Here is a 19,060-nt window from a genome sequence, read left to right on the forward strand (position 1 = left end):
ACCTGGTATATATGTGCAAAGGGCATTAGAACATTCTTTTTTCAACTTTTTAAAAATTGAGAACTCTAAAACAAATGTAGACAATTACATTAAAAAAATATAGAATAACAAGTTATGTAGTGAACATCAACATAACTACCCCCCAAGTCAAAAAACAGAACAGTGCTGGCACCCCAGAAGCCCTTTGCCATGTGGTCACAACCCACCCTGTTTCCACCAAAAATAACATTCTAGTTTTTACAGTAATTTCTTCCTTGCTTTTCTTTGTAATTTTACTGCCCTGTGTTTCTTGATATGATTTAGTTTTGCCTGGTTTTGCCTGCATATAAATGAAACCATACTGAATATATTATTTCATATTTTGCTCAATATTTTGTAAGATTCATCCATCTTGTAGCTCCAATGTATTTATTTTCATTTTTGTATAATTATATGATTATACCACAGTTCGTCAGTTCTACTCTTTTAAGGAATATTTGAGTGAATTCTAGTTTTTGGCTTGTGTGAACAATGCTTAACATTCTTTTACCTGTTTTCTGGTGTACATGTACATACATTTCTCCAGAGTGTATCCTCGGAATAGAATTGCTAGGCCATAGAGTATGCATATCTTCACATTTATTAGGCAATGTGAAACTGCTTTTCTGTTTTTTTCTGAAATGGAATCTCGCCCAGGCTGGAGTGCAGTAGTGTGATCTCGGCTCACTGCAACCTCCGCCTCCTAGGTTCAAGTTATTCTCCTACCTCAGCCTCCCAAGTAGCTGGGATTACAGGCACGCACCACCACGTCCAGCTAATTTTTGTATTTTTAGTAGAGACGGGGGTTTCACCATGTTGACCACGCTGGTCTTGAACTCTTGACCTTGTGATCTGCCTGCCTTGGCCTCCCAAAGTGCTGGGATTACAGGTGTGAGCCACTGCACCCAGCTGTGAGCCACTGTGCCCAGCTGTGAAACTGCTTTTCAAAGTGGTTGTACCAATTTGTATGCCCCCCAGCTTGGTATAAAAATTTCCTTTTGGTTCGGGTGCGGTGGCTCACTCCTGTGTCCCAGCACTTTGGGAGGCCGAGGCGGGTGGATCACCAGAGGTCAGGAGTTCAAGACCAGCCCGACCAACATGGAGAAACCCTGTCTCTGCTAAAAATACAAAAAAATTAGCTGGGCGTGGTGGTGGGTGCCTGTAATCCCAGCTACTCCAGATGCTGAGGCAGGAGAATCACTTGAACCCAGGAGGCAAAGGTTGCAGTGAGCCATGATCGTGCCCTTGCACTCCAGCTTGGGCAACAAGAGCGAAACTCCGTCTCAAAAAAAAAAGAAAGAAAAAATTTCCTTTCTTGCCTTCTTGACCAACACTTGATTTGGTGAGACTTATTTTTGTTCATCTGATGGATGTGTAATGGTATCTCCTTGTAATTTTGTTTTGCTGTTCTCTGTTTCCTAATAAGATTGAGCAACTTTTCATCTGGCCATCCAGTAGGATTTCCTCATATGAATTCTGTTCAAATCTTTAATCTGTCTTACATTATCTTTCTTTTTTGGATGTCTGTCCTTTGTCAGGGCTACATGTTGCAATTATCAGTATCTCCTCTTTTGTAGCATGTCTTCTGATTTTCCTTATGGTATCCTTTAATGAACAGACAGTCTTAAAATGTAGTTAAGTTTATGAATCTTTATTTTTTATGGCTATTAGGTTTCATCCTATTTTAAAGATCTTTATTGACTCCCAAATCATAAAGCTATTCTGCTGTATTCTTTTGTAAAAACATTGTAACTGTGCTTTTTATATCTAGGTCTATAATCTACCTGACATTGATTGTTATGTATGCTGTGAGGTATAGAAAGCTTAATCCCACTTTTTCCATAAGGACACTCAATTCCTCAGCAGCATTATTGAAAAGACCATTCTTTCTCCATTGTTCTGCACTCTCATCTTTGTCATACATAAATCATGTTTTCAAAAATGCAAGGATCTGTGGTCTATCTCTGCTCTAATTCCACACTGTCTTACATAATGTAGCTTTATGATAAATCTTCACATCTGGTACAACACTTACTCTGATGCTATTTTGTTTATTTTTTAAAAGTTTTTAGGGTATTTTCAAGTAAATTATGCCCTTTCACGTAAGTTTTGTTGTCGTTGTCGTTGTTGTTTTGAGATGGAGTCTCACTCTGTTGCCCAGGCTGGAGTACAGTGGCATAATCTTGGCTCATTGCAACCTCTGCCTCCCAGGTTCAAGTGATTCTCCTACCTCCCCAGATTCTCCTGCCTTATATGCGCATGCCACCACACCCAGCTAATATTTGTATTTTGAGCAGAGATGGGGTTTCACCATATTGGCCAGGCTGGTCTCAAACTCCTGACCTCAAGCCATCCTCCCACATTGGCTTACCAAAGTGCTGGGATTACAGGCATCAGCCACCAGGCTCGGCCCTTCACATAAGTTTTTAAAGTAACTTGTGAAATTCTTGGCCGGGCACCGTGGCTCAAGCCTGTACTCCCAGCACTTTGGGAGGCCGAGGTGGGCGGATCATGAGGTGAGGAGATCGAGACCATCCTGGCTAACACGGTGAAACCCCATCTCTACTAAAAATACAGAAAATTAGCTGGGCGTGGTGGCAGGCGCCTGTAGTCCCAGCTACTCAGGAGGCTGAGGCAGGAGAATGGCGTGAACCTGGGAGGCTGAGGTTGCAGTGAGCTGAGATCGTGCCACTGCACTCCAGCCTGGGTGACAGAACAAGACTCCGTTTCAAAAAAAAAAAAGTAACTTGTGAAATTCCACACAAAAACATTTGTCATTTCGTTTGGAATTGCATGGAATCTCTGTATCTGTTGGGGGATAACCATCATCTTTACAGTCCTTACAGTGTTCAATTTCCTAATCTGTGAACTTGGTATAGCAGCTCTTCATTCATTTAGGTCTTCTGAAACATCCTTCAATAAAGTTTTATAGTTTTCTCTATAGAGATCTTGCATCTCTTTGGTTAGATTTATTAGACACTTGACGGTTTTAAAATTCTGTTTGTAAATGGATATCTATTTAAAATTTTAATTTTCTAATTTTGTTGATATTTAGAAATACAGTTAATTCAATTTAAATACAACAAAATCAATTTAAAATTGATTTTATTTTAAGGAATCTTGCTAGACTCTTATCAATTCTAGGATTTATATTTCCTTTACAAATAATATAGTATCTGTGGGTAATGACAATTTAGTTTCTCTTTCAAGTACTTATATATTACCATATTTTTCTTGTCTTACTGCACTGACTAGGATCTCCAGCAATGTTGAGTTAACATAATGACAGCAAACATTCTTGTCTTATTCCTAACTTAAAGGGCGAACTTTCAGTGTGTTAGAATTATGTGAGCTTACAGTAGATTTTTTTAAATGTATATCCCTTTTCTGCGAAGGAATTTTGCTATTTCTTTTTGCTAAGAGTTTTTTTTTTTTTTTTTTACCTTGAATGAATGTTGAATTTATTTATTTATATATATTTATTAATTTAATGTAATTTAACTATTTATTTTTGGCAGAGAGTCTCACTCTTTTTCCCATTGTGTAGTGGCATAATCTTGGCTCACTGCAACCTCTGCCTCCTGGGCTCAAGTTATCCTCCCAGCTCAGCCTCCCAAATAGCTGGGACTACAGGCATATGCCACCATGCCCAGCTCATTTTTGTATTTTTTGTAGTGATGGGGTTTCACCGTGTTGCTCAGTCTGGTCTTGAACTCCTAGGCTCAAGCAGTCGGCCTGCCGTGGTCTCCCAGTGCTGAGATTATAGGCATGAGCCACCATGCCTGGTCCAAATGTTAAATTTTATTAGATAACTTTTCTACATATACAGGTTGAGTATCTCTTACCTGACATGCTTGAAACCAGAAGTATTTTATATTTCCGATTTTTTTCTGATTTTGGAGTATTTGCGTTACTGATTGAACATTATTCCACATCCAAAAATCTGAAGTCCACACTGCTCCAATGAACATTTCCTTTCAGTGTCATTTCAGTGCTCAGTTTTGGATTTTGGAGCATTTCAGATTTCCTGTTTGGGATGCTCAGTCTGCATTGAGGTAGTCATACAATTTTTCTCCTTTCATTGATTAATGTAGTGAATTAAATTGATTTTTTTTTATTTTTTATTTTTTTTTTGAGACAGAGTGTCACTCCAGGCTAGAGTGCAGTGGCATGATCTCAGCTCACTGCAACCTCCACCTCCCAGGTTCAAGCAATTCTTGTGTGTCAGTCTCCCACGTAGCTGGGATTATAGGTGTGAGCAATTATGCTTGGCTAATTTTGAATTTTTAATAGAGACGAGGTTTCGCCATGTTGGTCAGGTTGGTCTTGAACTCCTGACCTCAGGTGATCCGCCTGCCTCAGCCTCCCAAAGTGCCAGGATTACAGGCATGAGCCACTGTGCCCAGCTGATTTTTTTATGTTAAATCAACATTATATTCCTGATATAAACCTAACTTGGTCTTGATATTTTTACCCTTTTCAAATATTGCTAGCTTTAGGTTGCTAATATTTTGCTGATGTTTTCACATATTTATAAGTGAGATTACCTGTAATTTTCCCTTTTCTTTCTGTCCTTGTTAGGTTTTAGTATCAAGGTTATGTGAATTTCATAAAGTAAGCAAATAATGTATCTTTTTCTGTTCCCTCAATGAGTTTGCATAAGATTGGAATTAATTCGTCCTTGAATGTTGTTTAGAATTTGAAGTCATATGGACATAGGACTTTTTCTATGGGAGAACTTTAAAAATTTGATTCAGTTTATTTAGCTATTACAGGACTATAGGTGTTTTCTATTTATTTTTGAGTCAGCTTTGGCAAATGTTATTTTTTAGGAGTTTGATCCTTCGATCTATCTGTCTGTCTGTCTATCTATCTATCTATCTATCTATCTATCTATCTATCTATCTATCTATTTATTTATTTATTTTCAGTTGGAGTCTTACTTTGTTACCCAGGCTGGAGTGCAGTGGTGCGACCTCGACTCACTTCAACCTCCGTCTCCTGAGTTCAAGTGATTCTTCTGACTCAGCCTCCCGAGTAACTGGGATTAACATGCACCACCATGCCTGGCTAATTTTTGTATGTTTAGTAGAGACGGGGTTTCACAATGTTGGCCAGGCTGGTCTTGAACTCCTGGCCTCATGTGATCTACCCGCCTCAGCCTCCCAAAGTGCTGGGATTACAGATGTGAGCCACTGTGCCTGGCCAGTTTGATTCTCTTAAAAAGTTACATCTTTATTCTGCAAGATCTGTAGTGTTACCCCCTTTTTCATTCATACTATTTTCTTTTCTCTGAATTGCCCTCATGAGAGGCTTATCAGTTTTATTCAAGTTTTGCCTTTATTGAACTTCTCTATTGTATTTTTGTTTTCTATTTAATTTCTACTATTGGCTTTATTATTTTCTTCTAAGTACTTTCTTTGGTTTAAAAAGAACAGTAACATTTTTGAGATGAGTGCTTGTTAATTTTTAGTTTCTCCTAATATATGCATGTAGAATCCAATAATTTTTAGTATTTCTTTTAATACAGTCTATAAATTGTTTGTCAAGTGTTGCATTAGCTATATTGACAAAGCAATCTATTTATTATTATTTAGTTCAAAATACTTTCTATTAGACTGGGCACGGTGGCTCACACCTGTAATCCCAGCACTTTGGGAGGCTGAGGCAGGTGGATCACCAGGTCAGGAGATCGAGACCATCCTGGCTAAACGGTGAAACCCCGTCTCTACTAAAAATACAAAAAATTAGCCCGGCATGGTGGCGGGCGACTGGAGTCCCAGCTACTCGGGAGGCTGAGGCAGGAGAATGGCGTGACAGGAGGCAGAGCTTGCATTGAGCCGAGATCGTGCCGCTGCACTCCAGCCTGGGCGACAGAGCAAGACTCTGTCTCAAAAATATATATATACTTTCTGTTTTTTATTATTTCTTTGTCAGAACTCTTCACATATACCTCTCTTCTACTTTCAATTATAGCTTATAAAGGAGTTAGCTGTCCATAATCACCTGATTATATATAAGAACTTAAGATTTAACTGTTAGGTCTGATTCCTATAGCCATGTCTGTTACTCATCTTCTAGGATAATAGTATATAAAGAAAAATCATGCCATCTACCCCATCATAGAAAGAATACGATAAATTTGGCATTTAGTTCTGCTCTTTTTTGAATCACTTCCCATCTATATCATTGTTCAAATGGCACTTGACAAAAGACCGTTTCCTAGGTTTGTTCCATTTCTTCACAGGATGGATTTTCCTTCTCACTTACTGAAAGTTGTGCCATCTACCCTCTGTTCTTAGGGACCACGGGATCATTCGAACTCTGGATTTACCCATCTATGTCACACGGGTGAAGGGCAACAATGTATACTGCCTAGACAGGGAGTGTCGTCCCCGGGTACTCACCATTGATCCCACTGAGTTCAAATTCAAGCTGGCCCTGATCAACAGAAAATATGATGAGGTAGGAAGTGAGGATGCAAACTAGAGTATTAAGAGAGGCAGCACTCTTTTTTTTTTCTTTCCTGTGAGTGATGTCTACTTCTTGCCCAACCCTACCCCAAATGTCTAGGTACTGCACATGGTGAGGAATGCCAAACTAGTAGGCCAGTCTATTATTGCTTATCTCCAGAAGAAGGGCTATCCTGAAGTGGCACTTCATTTTGTCAAGGATGAGAAAACTCGCTTTAGTCTGGCACTGGAGTGTGGAAACATTGAGGTGAGAGGAATATGGTCATCAGCCCCATATTGTCTTAGAGGTGAGAGGGTTAGAGTGGCATTGGGAGGGCATTATTCTGGGCTTGCTTCTTTAGCCAGAATAATGAAATTTGGGATTTTTTTAGTTGTTACATTGAGCCATCTTCCTGTTGCTCTTTGCCCATCTACTTTTACCTGCCTCTGCTTCTCCCACAGCATTTCTATTTTTGTCAACCTCAATTATAGTAACTTCTAGGATAAAAGCAAGATGGTATGGAATTTGAAAATCTTATTATTTCCTTGACACTTAATCTTGCTGACTAGCTACTTAGATGAAAGAGTACTTATTAAGCACTGAGGCCTAGAATGTATAGGCATTGCTTTCTAAGGTGAAAAGGGCTTAGGAAAACGTTTTCCAGTTCTGAACTTCTTCCTAGTATTATTTCTTCTGTCTTTGCTAAAGCCCCTGTGGATCTTCATACCTGGCAGTTAGGAAGTAAGGTAGCTAAGCAAGAACCGGCTCTGTGGAATCATCAACTGCTGGGTGGTTTTGTTGTAAAAGTAAATTTCTGAGGAGGAGGATAAATGCGATGTGATTATTTCTATCCCTGTATCTAAAGGGGTTCTATGTGTTCACTGGATTTTTTTTTTCTTTTCTTTTTTTTGAGACAGGAGTCTCGCTCTTATTGCCCAGGCTGGAGTGCAATGGCGTGATCTTGGCTCACTGCAACCTCCATCTCCTGGGTCCAAGCGATTCTCCTGCCTCAGCCTCCTGAGTAGCTGGGACTACAGGCGCGCAACATGATGCCCAGCCAAATTTTTTGTATTTTTAGTAGAGACAAGGTTTCACCATGTTGGCCAGGATGGTCTCGAGCTCTTGACCTCATGATCCGCCTGCCTTGGCCTCCCAAAGTGCTGGGATTACAGACACGAGCCACTGCGCCTGGCCAATTTTCAATGGAATTAGACTAAAAGCTAGGAGTAATTGAAAGTATAAGAAATTCTTTGGGAGATTTATATAGAGGCAGATGCTTTGCAGAGTCCCTGGTTTTGAGTCACATTGTCCTTCAACCTGTTAACATGACCGTGGGGATTCTTTAGATTGCTCTGGAAGCAGCCAAAGCACTGGATGACAAGAACTGCTGGGAAAAGCTGGGAGAAGTGGCCCTGCTGCAGGGGAACCACCAGATTGTGGAAATGTGCTATCAGCGTACCAAAAACTTTGACAAACTTTCCTTCCTGTATCTTATCACTGGCAACTTAGAAAAGCTTCGCAAGATGATGAAGATTGGTGAGGCCCTCGAACTAAGGATGGGAAGAGGGGTTCTTGGGGGAAGGAGGAAGGTGAATAAAGGAGAAAGAGAACTTAAGAGAAAAGACCTAACTTGGTGTCTCTTACTTAACTTGGTGCAGCTGAGATCAGAAAGGATATGAGTGGCCACTATCAGAATGCCCTATACCTGGGTGATGTGTCAGAGCGTGTGCGGATCCTAAAGAACTGTGGGCAGAGTAAGTATCTGGGACTTGCCAGCTTTTTCAGGGTCTGAGGAAGTATTTTTCTGTTCTTGTTGAGTTAATTTGTGTACAGTGGTGAGGGATTTCTCTTTATTGTGCATTTTTTTAGGAGAGACAACATGCTCCTCCTGTGCTTAGAAGATTTTCTTCAAAGCCAAAGCGAGGTGCAGCCAGAATATTCAGTCCAGCCAAACACCCTTAGGAAAATAGTTATTCATGGGGAAGATAGGAGATTTTAAAAGGCCTAGAGCAGACACCCTAGTAAATGCACATGGTTGGATGCCATTAGAATTTTATTCTTTATTTTCAGTTTGGAGGTTTCACTCATTTATTCATGTATATGGTCAAGGGATATTTTTGAGAACCCACTATATACCAAGCATTGTATTAGCATTTGAGATATATTAGGGAACAAACAAGTTGAAAGATGAGGTTTGGACCAAGGTGCTCTTAGTGGAGGGGTGAGCACTGTTCAGATTCAGGATATATTTTGCAGGTAGAAACAACATGATTTGTTGCAGTAACTAGATTTGAGATGTAACAGAGACGAGTCAGGGATATCCAAGGTTCTCAGCACTGATGGATAGGTCTCAAAGATAAGCAGCTATATTAGTTCTCTGTTGCTGTGTAACAAATTACCCCCCAATTTAGTAGTTTAAAACAACAAACATTTATTATTTCACAATTTGTAGCATGGCTTAGCAGGGTCTCTCGTGAGGCTACAGTCAAAGTGTTGGCCAGGACTGCAGATATCTGAAGATTCACCGGGGAGAGAATCTACTTCTACACTCAATGACCATTGACAGCCCCCATGTCCTTGCTCCCTGTTGTCTAAGAAACGTCAGTTTCTTTTCATGTTGCCCTCTCCAAAGAAGTTTGTAACGTGGTAGCTAGTTTCCCTTACAGCAAGTGAGCAAAAGAGGGCACCCCAAGATAGACGCCACAATCTTTGTAACCAGATCTAGGAAGTAGCATCCCATCACATCTGCCATGTTCTATGTATTAGAAGCTAGTTAATAAATCCAGCCCACACTTAAGAGGTGGGTATTATGCAACAACGTGAATACCAGGAGTCAGTGATCACTGGGGGGACCATCTCAGAGGCTGCTTACCCCAGCAATATGCATTTGGAAATGTACCTATACCACAAAGTCTGTTTTCTCTACAGAGTCCCTGGCCTATCTCACAGCTGCTACCCATGGCTTAGATGAAGAAGCTGAGAGCCTAAAGGAGACATTTGACCCAGAGAAGGAGACAGTGAGTCTTTATTTACATGATTGTCTCTTATTACAGGATTAACTCTAAGATCTTAGAACAATTTAAAATTATGAATATCACTCTCCCACCTGGTTATCAGGAGAGGCAGAGAAACAAATGACATCAAAGGAGGCTCCATAACTTTCCTTACGTGACTTCCAAGTGCTGTTTGTTTTTAGCCTCTTTTCTTCTACTACTCAGATCCCAGACATTGACCCTAATGCCAACCTGCTCCAGCCACCTGCACCTATCATGCCATTGGATACCAATTGGCCTTTATTGACTGTATCCAAGGGATTTTTTGAAGGCACCATTGCCAGCAAAGGTAAGTACCTACTTCTCCCATACCACTTTTGTTGTTTGTTTTGTGAAGAACTGTCCTAGAGAATACCATTACCATTTAGTTTAATCTGTCCTTTTTTTCTGCATGAAGCCTAATGGAGTATTGAAATGCCAGTCATTTATGGTGCGGTCATAAAAACTTAAAATAGCATTTTCAGGTCATTAAGGAAAATTTGGAAAATAGGGAGAAAAACAAGGGATCCCTCTACTACCATCAATAACTTCAGTTAATATTTTGGTATATTTTCTTAAGTTTTACTATATATGTAGTCATGTTCTTTGTTCAGTATTTTATCATTCATGACACAATTTTAAAGGTACTAATTCAACTACCTATAATTCTGGTATGTGGGTATAGGCAGATGTGTGCTACCACCCTCCACCACTTCCACCCTTAACCTCCTCCTGTTTTCTCGGTCTCCTAGTTTATTTCACATGAGTAAGAGCCTAAACAGACTCTTAAGCATTTTGTGCCGAACCCCGGTCTTTCCTCCACCTCCTCTATCTATCCTATGCCTGACGCCTTGTACATATTGTAGTGGTGGTAGCTTAGCAAAGCTCTCAGGAAGAAATTCAAGAGTGGTAGCCAAAGGCTGGTAAGTACAAATTATTTAAGAGCCAGTTTTTGGTAGCAGGAAGGCCAGTTCCTTCCATCTGTCTTCTATTCCCTCCCTCTGTGAAACCTACTGCAAGTCAGCATAACATATATACCACAAAAATAAATAATACACAAAAATAAATAATAAGTAGGCAGAAGCTTGGCACCTGTTTTTGAAAGGATTTAACCTGCCTGCAGAAAAGGCCATATCTCAGACTTGCTGTACTATAACCAGTTCTGTTCTATTCCTTCCCTCTGTAGGGAAGGGAGGAGCACTGGCTGCTGACATTGACATTGACACTGTTGGTACAGAGGGCTGGGGAGAGGATGCAGAGCTACAATTGGATGAAGGTAAAAGTGCTGTTTTAAGACTGTTCTGGGGCCAGGCGCAGTGGCTTAAGCCTGTAATCCCAGCACTTTGGGAGGCCGAGACGGGCAGATCACAAGGTCAGGAGATCGAGACCATCCTGGCTAACACGGTGAAACCCCGTCTCTACTAAAAAATACAAAAAACTAGCCGGGCGAGGTGGCGGGCGCCTGTAGTCCCAGCTACTCTTGAGGCTGAGGCAGGAGAATGGCGTAAACCCGGGAGGCGGAGCTTGCAGTGAGCTGAGATCTGGCCACTGCACTCCAGCCCGGGCGACAGAGCGAGACTCCGTCTCAAAAAAAAAAAGGACTGTTCTGGAGCGATGGACACCTTGGATTGGGACTGGGTTGTGGGTAGATCTGCAGACTTCCAGGCCATGAAACCAACTAGGATTGATTTTACTTTCTTTGGCTAAGATTATGCCACTGCCCAAATCTGTTTTGAGCTTGAATTTTCCTTACAGATGGGTTTGTGGAGGCTACAGAAGGTTTGGGGGATGATGCTCTTGGCAAGGGACAGGAAGAAGGAGGTGGCTGGGATGTAGAAGAAGATCTGGAGCTCCCTCCTGAGCTGGTATGTGGAATTTGTACCCTTAGAAGGTTCTCTCCATATCTCCCTGTGGAAGCTAGAGGCCTTATTGTCCCCCACCACTATCCTAAGGTCTCCAGAAGGGAAGGGGACTAGACCCTCCTTCTAATCTGATGCTTGTCTCCCGTTTGAAAGAAGGAAGATGGCTGGGCACGGTGGCTAATGCCTGTAATCCCAGCACTTTGGGAGGCTAAGGCAGGACAATTGTTTGAGCCCAGGAGTTCAAGACCAGCCTGGGCAACATATCAAGACCCTGTCTCTATTTTTAAAAGTAAAAGAAGCAGGAAGCATGAGAGAGTCAAAGTTAGTGGCCTTGTCACTTCCATCTGTCCTGATATGCTCAAAGAGGAGAGGATGTAGGACTTATCTCTAATCTGATGCTTAACTCCCATGGAAAGAAAGAAGAATGAGGTAATCAGCGTTCTTCCAGCAACAGCTTATGAGAAGGCAGCAACTGGAGTTTTTGATAAGTCATTTTGTCACTGGTGAGGTGGCTCCTCTTTTGGCAGTCTTCTCCCACAACTATCACCCCTCTTCCTCATTGGAGGCAGGGAACAATGTAAATGGTTGTGTTCTAGATTCAACAGAACAAAGTGCTTGAATGGCTTAAAAAATTACTCAATTTGGCTGGGCACGGTGGCTCATGCCTGTAATCCTAGCACTTTGAGAGGCTGAGCCAGGCAGATCGCTTGAACTCAGGAGTTGGAGAACAGCCTAGGCAACATGGCAAAACCCCATCTCTACAAAAAAAATACAAAAATTAGCCAGGTGTGGTGACTTGTGCCTGTGGTTCCAGCTACTCGGGAGGCTGAGGTTGGAGGATTGCTTGCGCATGGGAGGCAGAGGTTGCAGTGTGCCGAGATCATGCCTCTGTACTCCAGTCTAGGTGACAGAGTGTGACCCTGTCTCAAAAAAAAAAAATTATTCAATACTCAATTTTTGATTTCCCCCTAGGATATATCCCCTGGGGCAGCTGGTGGGGCTGAAGATGGTTTCTTTGTGCCCCCAACCAAGGGAACAAGTCCAACTCAGGTAAGCGGAAGAAACCAGCAAGGATGAGTGGCTAATACTCGATTAGTGTATAACAGGTATTGGAGAATAGAGAAGAACAAAGTTTCACTTGGTTTGGGTTTTCTTGTTTCTTGTTAGATCTGGTGTAATAACTCTCAGCTTCCAGTTGATCACATCCTGGCAGGCTCTTTTGAAACAGCCATGCGGGTAAGTAACCTTGGCTTTTTCTCTTGAGTGTGCCTAGTCCAGGGTCCCAGGGAGATGGTTGACTCATTTTAATCAAGTGAAATTATCCTACCCACAAGGGCAAAGGTGTATATTTTTCATGAAAACTCTTTGTTAAGTACACTTGACTTCCTGTTATCTGCCTTCCACTTGGCCTAGTAATCTTTTAGGACAGATCCTTCAGTCATCTTCCACCCATTTATAGCTTGCTTTCTGGCTCACATCAGTGAGATAAGTACCCCTTCCCAAGCAGGGGTCTGTTTTGAACACTAAGCCAGTATTGTTATAATAACAATAATGATAACACTACAATAACCGCTAACGTTTATTTAATGTTCACTGTGTGCCAGGCACTATCCTAAACACTTTAATAGGTATTATTAAATGAGGTAGGTCTTACAATTAAATGTGTTTTACTGATGAAGAAACGGGAACAGAGAAGTTAATTACCTTGCCCAAGGAAAAGTAGCTTTTTCTGCAGCAGGGCCAAAATCCTTGTTTCTTTGCTTCTGTTCCAGCTCCTTCATGACCAAGTAGGGGTAATCCAGTTTGGCCCCTACAAGCAACTGTTCCTACAGACATATGCCCGAGGCCGCACAACCTATCAGGCTCTGCCCTGCCTACCCTCCATGTATGGATATCCTAATCGCAACTGGTAAGGCCCTTCGCTCTTTGCTTTCATCTGTTCCAAGTTATGGTCGATATTTCAGATGGTAGCCTCAGTGACATAGTCAGAATTCTTTCCGAGCTAGGGTTTTCCAGTAGAAAAAAAGATCTTTGGCTTGTTACTCTATGGGGTTTGGTTTACATCTGCTGTCATCCTCTTCCCCAGCTACTTTGACAGGAGACAGGAGGGAAGCTATGAGGATGTTTGCCAGAAAAGGAAATTGGATCCTAGTTGGCTACTGACTATCCTGTCTTCTTCCTACTTTTCCTTTTCCAGGAAGGATGCAGGGCTGAAGAATGGTGTACCAGCTGTGGGCCTGAAGCTTAATGACCTCATCCAACGGTTGCAGCTATGTTACCAGCTCACCACAGTTGGCAAATTTGAGGAGGCTGTGGAAAAATTCCGTTCCATCCTTCTCAGTGTGCCACTTCTTGTTGTGGACAATAAACAAGAGATTGCAGAGGTAAGAGGGTCTAGCCACTGTCCCAGTTCTGGGCACTCCCACATTCTTGTCTCTGTATCCTGACCTTCTGCTCCCTCTATAGGCCCAGCAGCTCATCACCATTTGTCGTGAGTACATTGTGGGTTTGTCCATGGAGATAGAAAGGAAGAAGCTACCCAAAGAGACTCTAGAACAGCAGAAGCGCATATGTGAGGTAAGATCTATAGGACCCTGAGTACAACAGAGAGATCGTTCCCTTCACCCTTCACTAGGTTTGAATTCTTTTAATTTCAAACCCAGATCTGAGTGGGGACGAATAGAAATTTAGGCCCTTCATTTCTATGAGGGGAGGATACATTTCTTCACCCTGCTTCCTCATCTCACCAGTCCTCCATACCTGGAAGGCAGAAGACCTCTCTGCTTTATAACCCATCCTGTTGTGTTGTGTTGTGTTGTGTTGTGTTGTGTTGTGTTGTGTTGTGTTTTCTATGCATGTGTAGCAGCTTAGAAATGACCTCTACCAGGTGTAGCATCAACTTGGCATGTGTTCCTCTTTCTGTCCACCAGATGGCAGCCTATTTCACCCACTCAAACCTGCAGCCTGTGCACATGATCCTGGTGCTGCGTACAGCCCTCAATCTCTTCTTCAAGCTCAAGAACTTCAAGACAGCTGCCACCTTTGCTCGGCGCCTACTAGAACTCGGGCCCAAGCCTGAGGTGGCACAACAGGTAGATGGAGCTCCTTCAGTGACCATAGGGAAGCCAGATCAACTATTACATGGAGGGAACAGACCAAGGTCCTTGCCTCTGAAACAAAGCAGTAAATAACAACATTCAACAAAAAGAGCCAACAGAATGCTACCCTCTGTTTACTTCCTGACTTGGTGCTTCCTTTGTTCCTGGAAAATTAATAGTTTATTGAGACATGACAATTGTCTTAAGTGTGCTGTGCAACCTAGAATAGCTCCATTGCACCTGAAAGTAACCCCAGTCTGTCCTTAAGCTCCAGATATCCCATCACAACCACCACAAAGCTTCACGTACACATCTCATTACTTGTGTCCTCCAAATGCATTCTTTTTGGGTGATGGAAGTCTGTTTTAACCCTTTCTAGGACCTGACCCTGATAATCTCCAGAGTTGGTGTAGGAATGTGGGTCTAGATTATGGAACCACTTTTGTATTGAGAAGGGGATAGTTTGATACAATAGGAATGGTGATTGTTAACCCTTCACATACATCCAGTACAGAGGCTGGGACCTTTTTTCACCTGGTACAGTTGTATCTCACATCAACAGAACTACCAAACCGTGGTGATGGGATCCTTTTGAGGTGTTGTCTGCAGCTTTCTATCCTCCTAAATAAAATGCTCCTTCCTTTCCCTAGACCCGAAAAATCCTGTCTGCCTGTGAGAAGAATCCTGCAGATGCCTATCAGCTCAATTATGACATGCACAATCCCTTTGACATCTGTGCTGCATCATATCGGCCCATCTACCGTGGAAAGCCAGTGGAAAAGTGTCCACTCAGTGGGGCCTGCTATTCCCCTGAGTTCAAAAGTCAAATCTGTAGGGTCACCACAGTAAGTACTGTCCTCAATAAATGTATCTAGGATATTGAGAGAAGGGGAAAAAGAAAGAAATATGGTGGTCCTTTTTTCTTCTTGTGCTTGTCCCCTGCTCCCTGAGGCAGTGACACTGGAGAACGCTAGAGCATCTCCCCACTGCTGTTTGCCAGCCAGTGACGAACACCCAAATACCTGTCTGCTACGCCCATTGAGGGTATAGGGAATAAGTTTTGTAGGGTTCTCAACCTTACAAATCTCTAACTTATTCCTCTGTTTGCTCTTCCACAGGTGACAGAGATTGGCAAAGATGTGATTGGTTTAAGGATCAGTCCTCTGCAGTTTCGCTAAGGCCCCCTTTGTGTGCATGGGTCAGTCACCATATGTTCCCCCCAGAGAATGTGTCTATATCCTCCTTCTAACAGCACGTTCCTCCTGCAACTACTCTTTGGATTTGGCTTTCTCTACCCTAAAACCTAGTATCTTTTCCTCTTCTATGGAAAAATCTGAAGTCTAAACTTGACTTTTTTGAGGTCTTCTCAACTTGACTATAGTTGTTCTAATAATTGGCCCTGCCTTTCCAGCTTAATTCTAAGGAACAAGTAAAACTCTGGGCTGGGTGGAGTGGCTCATGCCTGTAATCCCAGCACTTTGGGAGGCTGAGGTGGGCAGATCATCTGAGGCCAGGAGTTTGAGACCTGCCTGACCAACAGGGTGAAACCCTGTGTCTAATAAAAATACAAAAATTAGCCTGGCATGGTAGCATGCGCCTATAGTCCCAGCTACTTGGGAGGCTGAGGCATGAGAATCACTTGAACCTAGGAGGTGGAGGTTGCAGTCAGCTGAGAACATACCACTTCACTCTAGTCTGGGTGACAGAGCAAGACTCTATCTCAGAAAAAAAAAAGGAAAACTCTGTGATGGACATTTATTTAGTAAATCCCTTCAGTATTTATCCCTTCTCTTCCCACAGCAGCTTTCTTTTCTGTCAACTAGAAAGGAGCGGGATGTAATAAATACATGTTGGTGTGACTAGGCCACACCAACTCTTAATCATCTCCCATTTTCCTTAGACATTTAAATTCCCAGGCAGGTACCCTCTGTGTACTCAGAAATTTGAAGAAGTTATTTGGTTTTCCAAAATGCACACTGCTGGTTATTGATTTGTTCTTATAACTATTGTTCTCATATTTCTCACACTAAATAAATCTCTACGAGAGCTTCTTGACTTGGCCATTTATTTCTTGGACACTGTCATGTTCTTGTTCACCCATGCAGGTACCCCACCAAAGCACATATCTTCCTTCCAGTAATAATTTTTAATTACAAAATAAACATCCACTATTGGGGGGAAAAAAAAGCTAGCCGAGCATGGCAGCAGGTGCCTGTAATCCCAGCCACTCCGGAGGCTGAGGCAGAGGATTGCTTGAACCAAGGAGGCGGAGCTTGCAGTGAGCCGAGATCGCGCCACCACACTCCAGCCTAGGCGACAGAGTGAGAGTCTGTCTCAAAAAAACAAAGAAAAAAAGAAGCACATACTTTTCATAGGATATATATGAGGACCTAAACTGCTGTGAAAATGATAGAAAGCAAGTAGCTCCCCTATTCTGTTTTTGATTGCAGTCCTTTATCTCTTGCTGATGATAGCAATATTTTATTGAGCAACTGCCATGTGCCTGTCACTGTTCTAGATATTTTACATGTAATATACAGATATAAGAATAGTACATTATATATATTACAATGATAAAATTATTACATTGACAATGCAATATTTTGCTTGTCATATGCTAAGAATAATTGGGTAGACGTTACTGTGCCTTTGATTAAAATATGTACTTTTTTGCATCTTAAATTCATGTTTTCAATAAATAATAAATGCATATAGTTAAAAAATCTGTAAATATAAAAAGCTATTCTGTGACAAATCTTTCCATCCTTTCATCAGGCACCCAGTTCCTATCACCTTCCCCAAAGCAGGTAACCACTGTTACCAGCTTGCTTACATACATCCTTCCAGAAATTTTATATATATATACTAGCAGATATGACTAGGCCATTCTCTATCCCCCTTTATACACAAATGAAACCATACTATTTAACAATTTTGTACCTTTGTTTTTTCATTTAACATTTTTGGTATTTTCTCGTATCAATATATTAGGGAGCTTCACTTTGTTTTTTACTTCTCTTCATACTACACGTTGTATTTTTCTTTTTCTTTTTTTTTTTTTTTTTGAGACGGAGTCTCGCTCTGTCGCCCAGGCTGGAGTGCAGTGGCGCGATCTCGGCTCACTGCAAGCTCCGCCTCCCGGGTTCACGCCATTCTCCTGCCTCAGCCTCCTGAGTAGCTGGGACTACAGGCGCCCGCCACCACGCCCGGCTAATTTTTTGTATTTTTAGTAGAGACGGGGTTTCACCATGGTCTCGATCTCCTGACCTTGTGATCCGCCCGTCTCGGCCTCCCAAAGTGCTGGGATTACAGGCGTGAGCCACGGCGCCCGGCCGTATTTTTCTTTTTTTGGAGACGGAGGCTTGCTTTGTTGCCGCCCAGACTGGAGTGCAGTGGCGCGATCTTGGCTCACTGCAAGTTCCGCCTCCCGGGTTCACGCCATTCTGCCTCAGCCTCCCGAGTAGCTGGGACTACAGGCGCCCACCACCACGCCCGGCTAATTTTCTGTATTTTTAGTAGAGACGGGGTTTCACCCTGTTAGCCAGGATGGTCTCAATCTCCTGACCTCGTGATCCGCCCGCCTCGGCCTCCCAAAGTGCTGGGATTACAGACGTGAGCCACTGCGCCCAGCACGTTGTATTTTTTTACCTTTATCTTGAGTTGCTTTTTTAAACAGCATCCCTAAACTAAGGCTGCCTTCTCAAAATTGTACATACTACTAATGAGATTGCGTCATTGCACTCCAACCTGGGAGACAAGAATGAGACTTCGTCTCAAAAAAAAAAAAAAAAAAAAATGTACATATTGACCGGGCGCAGTGGCTCACGCCTGTAATCCCAGCACTTTGGGAGGCCAAACAGGCAGATCACCTGAGGTCAGGAGTTTGAGACCAGCCTAGTCAACATGGTGAAACCCTGTCTCTACTAAAAATACAAAAGTTAGCCGGGCATGGTGGCAGGCGCCTATTAATCCCAGCTACTGGGGAGGCTGAGGCAGGAGAATTGCTTGAACCCGGGAGGCGGAGGTTGCAGTGAGCTGAGATTGCACCATTGTATTCCAGCCTGGGGGACAAGAGCAAGACTTTGTCTCAAAAAAAAAAAAAAAAAAAAAAAAAAGGCCAGGCTTGGTGGCTCACACCTGTAATCCCAGCATTTTGGGAGGCCGAGGCAGGTGGATCATGAGGTCAGGAGATCACCATTCTGGCTAACACGATGAAACCCCGTTTCTACTAAAAATACAAAAAATTAGCCAGGCGTGGTATCAGCCCCTGTAGTCCCAGCTACTCGGGAGGTTGAGGCAGGAGAATGGCGTGAACCTGGGAGGCAGTGGTTGCAGTGAGCCGAGATTGCGCCACTGCACTCCAGCCTGGGTGACAGAGCAAGACTCCGTCTCAAAAAAAAAAAAAAGTACATACTACTTTGATGACACTTTCCCAAGTTACAAACATTATCCCTATAAACATAGGCAAGTTGGTGATAAATTTTGGCAAATTTTTTAATTTATAATTTGCAAATTAAATTACAAAATTAATTTTGCACACAAAAACATTACTAACTGAGGGATATGGAAAAACTTTACAATTCCTGCCTCTTGAATC

The 19,060-nt window shown here is 42.3% G+C and overlaps 1 protein-coding gene across 1 annotated transcript in view; it reads left to right on the forward strand.

Annotated features, from left to right (window-relative positions):
* COPA (coatomer protein complex subunit alpha) overlaps positions 1 to 16,518 on the forward strand; it is a 51,646-nt gene extending 35,128 nt beyond the window's left edge. Inside the window, exons 18-33 of the mRNA XM_010360748.2 lie at positions 6,321 to 6,483; positions 6,592 to 6,738; positions 7,818 to 8,007; positions 8,130 to 8,225; positions 9,400 to 9,488; positions 9,690 to 9,813; positions 10,690 to 10,779; positions 11,259 to 11,368; positions 12,338 to 12,415; positions 12,533 to 12,601; positions 13,138 to 13,274; positions 13,563 to 13,749; positions 13,832 to 13,942; positions 14,296 to 14,457; positions 15,114 to 15,308; positions 15,582 to 16,518. Of these exons, the coding sequence (XP_010359050.1) occupies positions 6,321 to 6,483; positions 6,592 to 6,738; positions 7,818 to 8,007; positions 8,130 to 8,225; positions 9,400 to 9,488; positions 9,690 to 9,813; positions 10,690 to 10,779; positions 11,259 to 11,368; positions 12,338 to 12,415; positions 12,533 to 12,601; positions 13,138 to 13,274; positions 13,563 to 13,749; positions 13,832 to 13,942; positions 14,296 to 14,457; positions 15,114 to 15,308; positions 15,582 to 15,641 (2,008 nt within the window). The 3' untranslated portion in view covers positions 15,642 to 16,518. The remainder of the gene's footprint in view (positions 1 to 6,320; positions 6,484 to 6,591; positions 6,739 to 7,817; positions 8,008 to 8,129; positions 8,226 to 9,399; positions 9,489 to 9,689; positions 9,814 to 10,689; positions 10,780 to 11,258; positions 11,369 to 12,337; positions 12,416 to 12,532; positions 12,602 to 13,137; positions 13,275 to 13,562; positions 13,750 to 13,831; positions 13,943 to 14,295; positions 14,458 to 15,113; positions 15,309 to 15,581) is intronic.
* The last annotated feature ends 2,542 nt before the right edge of the window (positions 16,519 to 19,060 follow it).

This window comes from Rhinopithecus roxellana, chromosome 8, assembly GCF_007565055.1.
Source record: "Rhinopithecus roxellana isolate Shanxi Qingling chromosome 8, ASM756505v1, whole genome shotgun sequence".
Lineage (NCBI taxonomy): Eukaryota > Metazoa > Chordata > Mammalia > Primates > Cercopithecidae > Rhinopithecus > Rhinopithecus roxellana.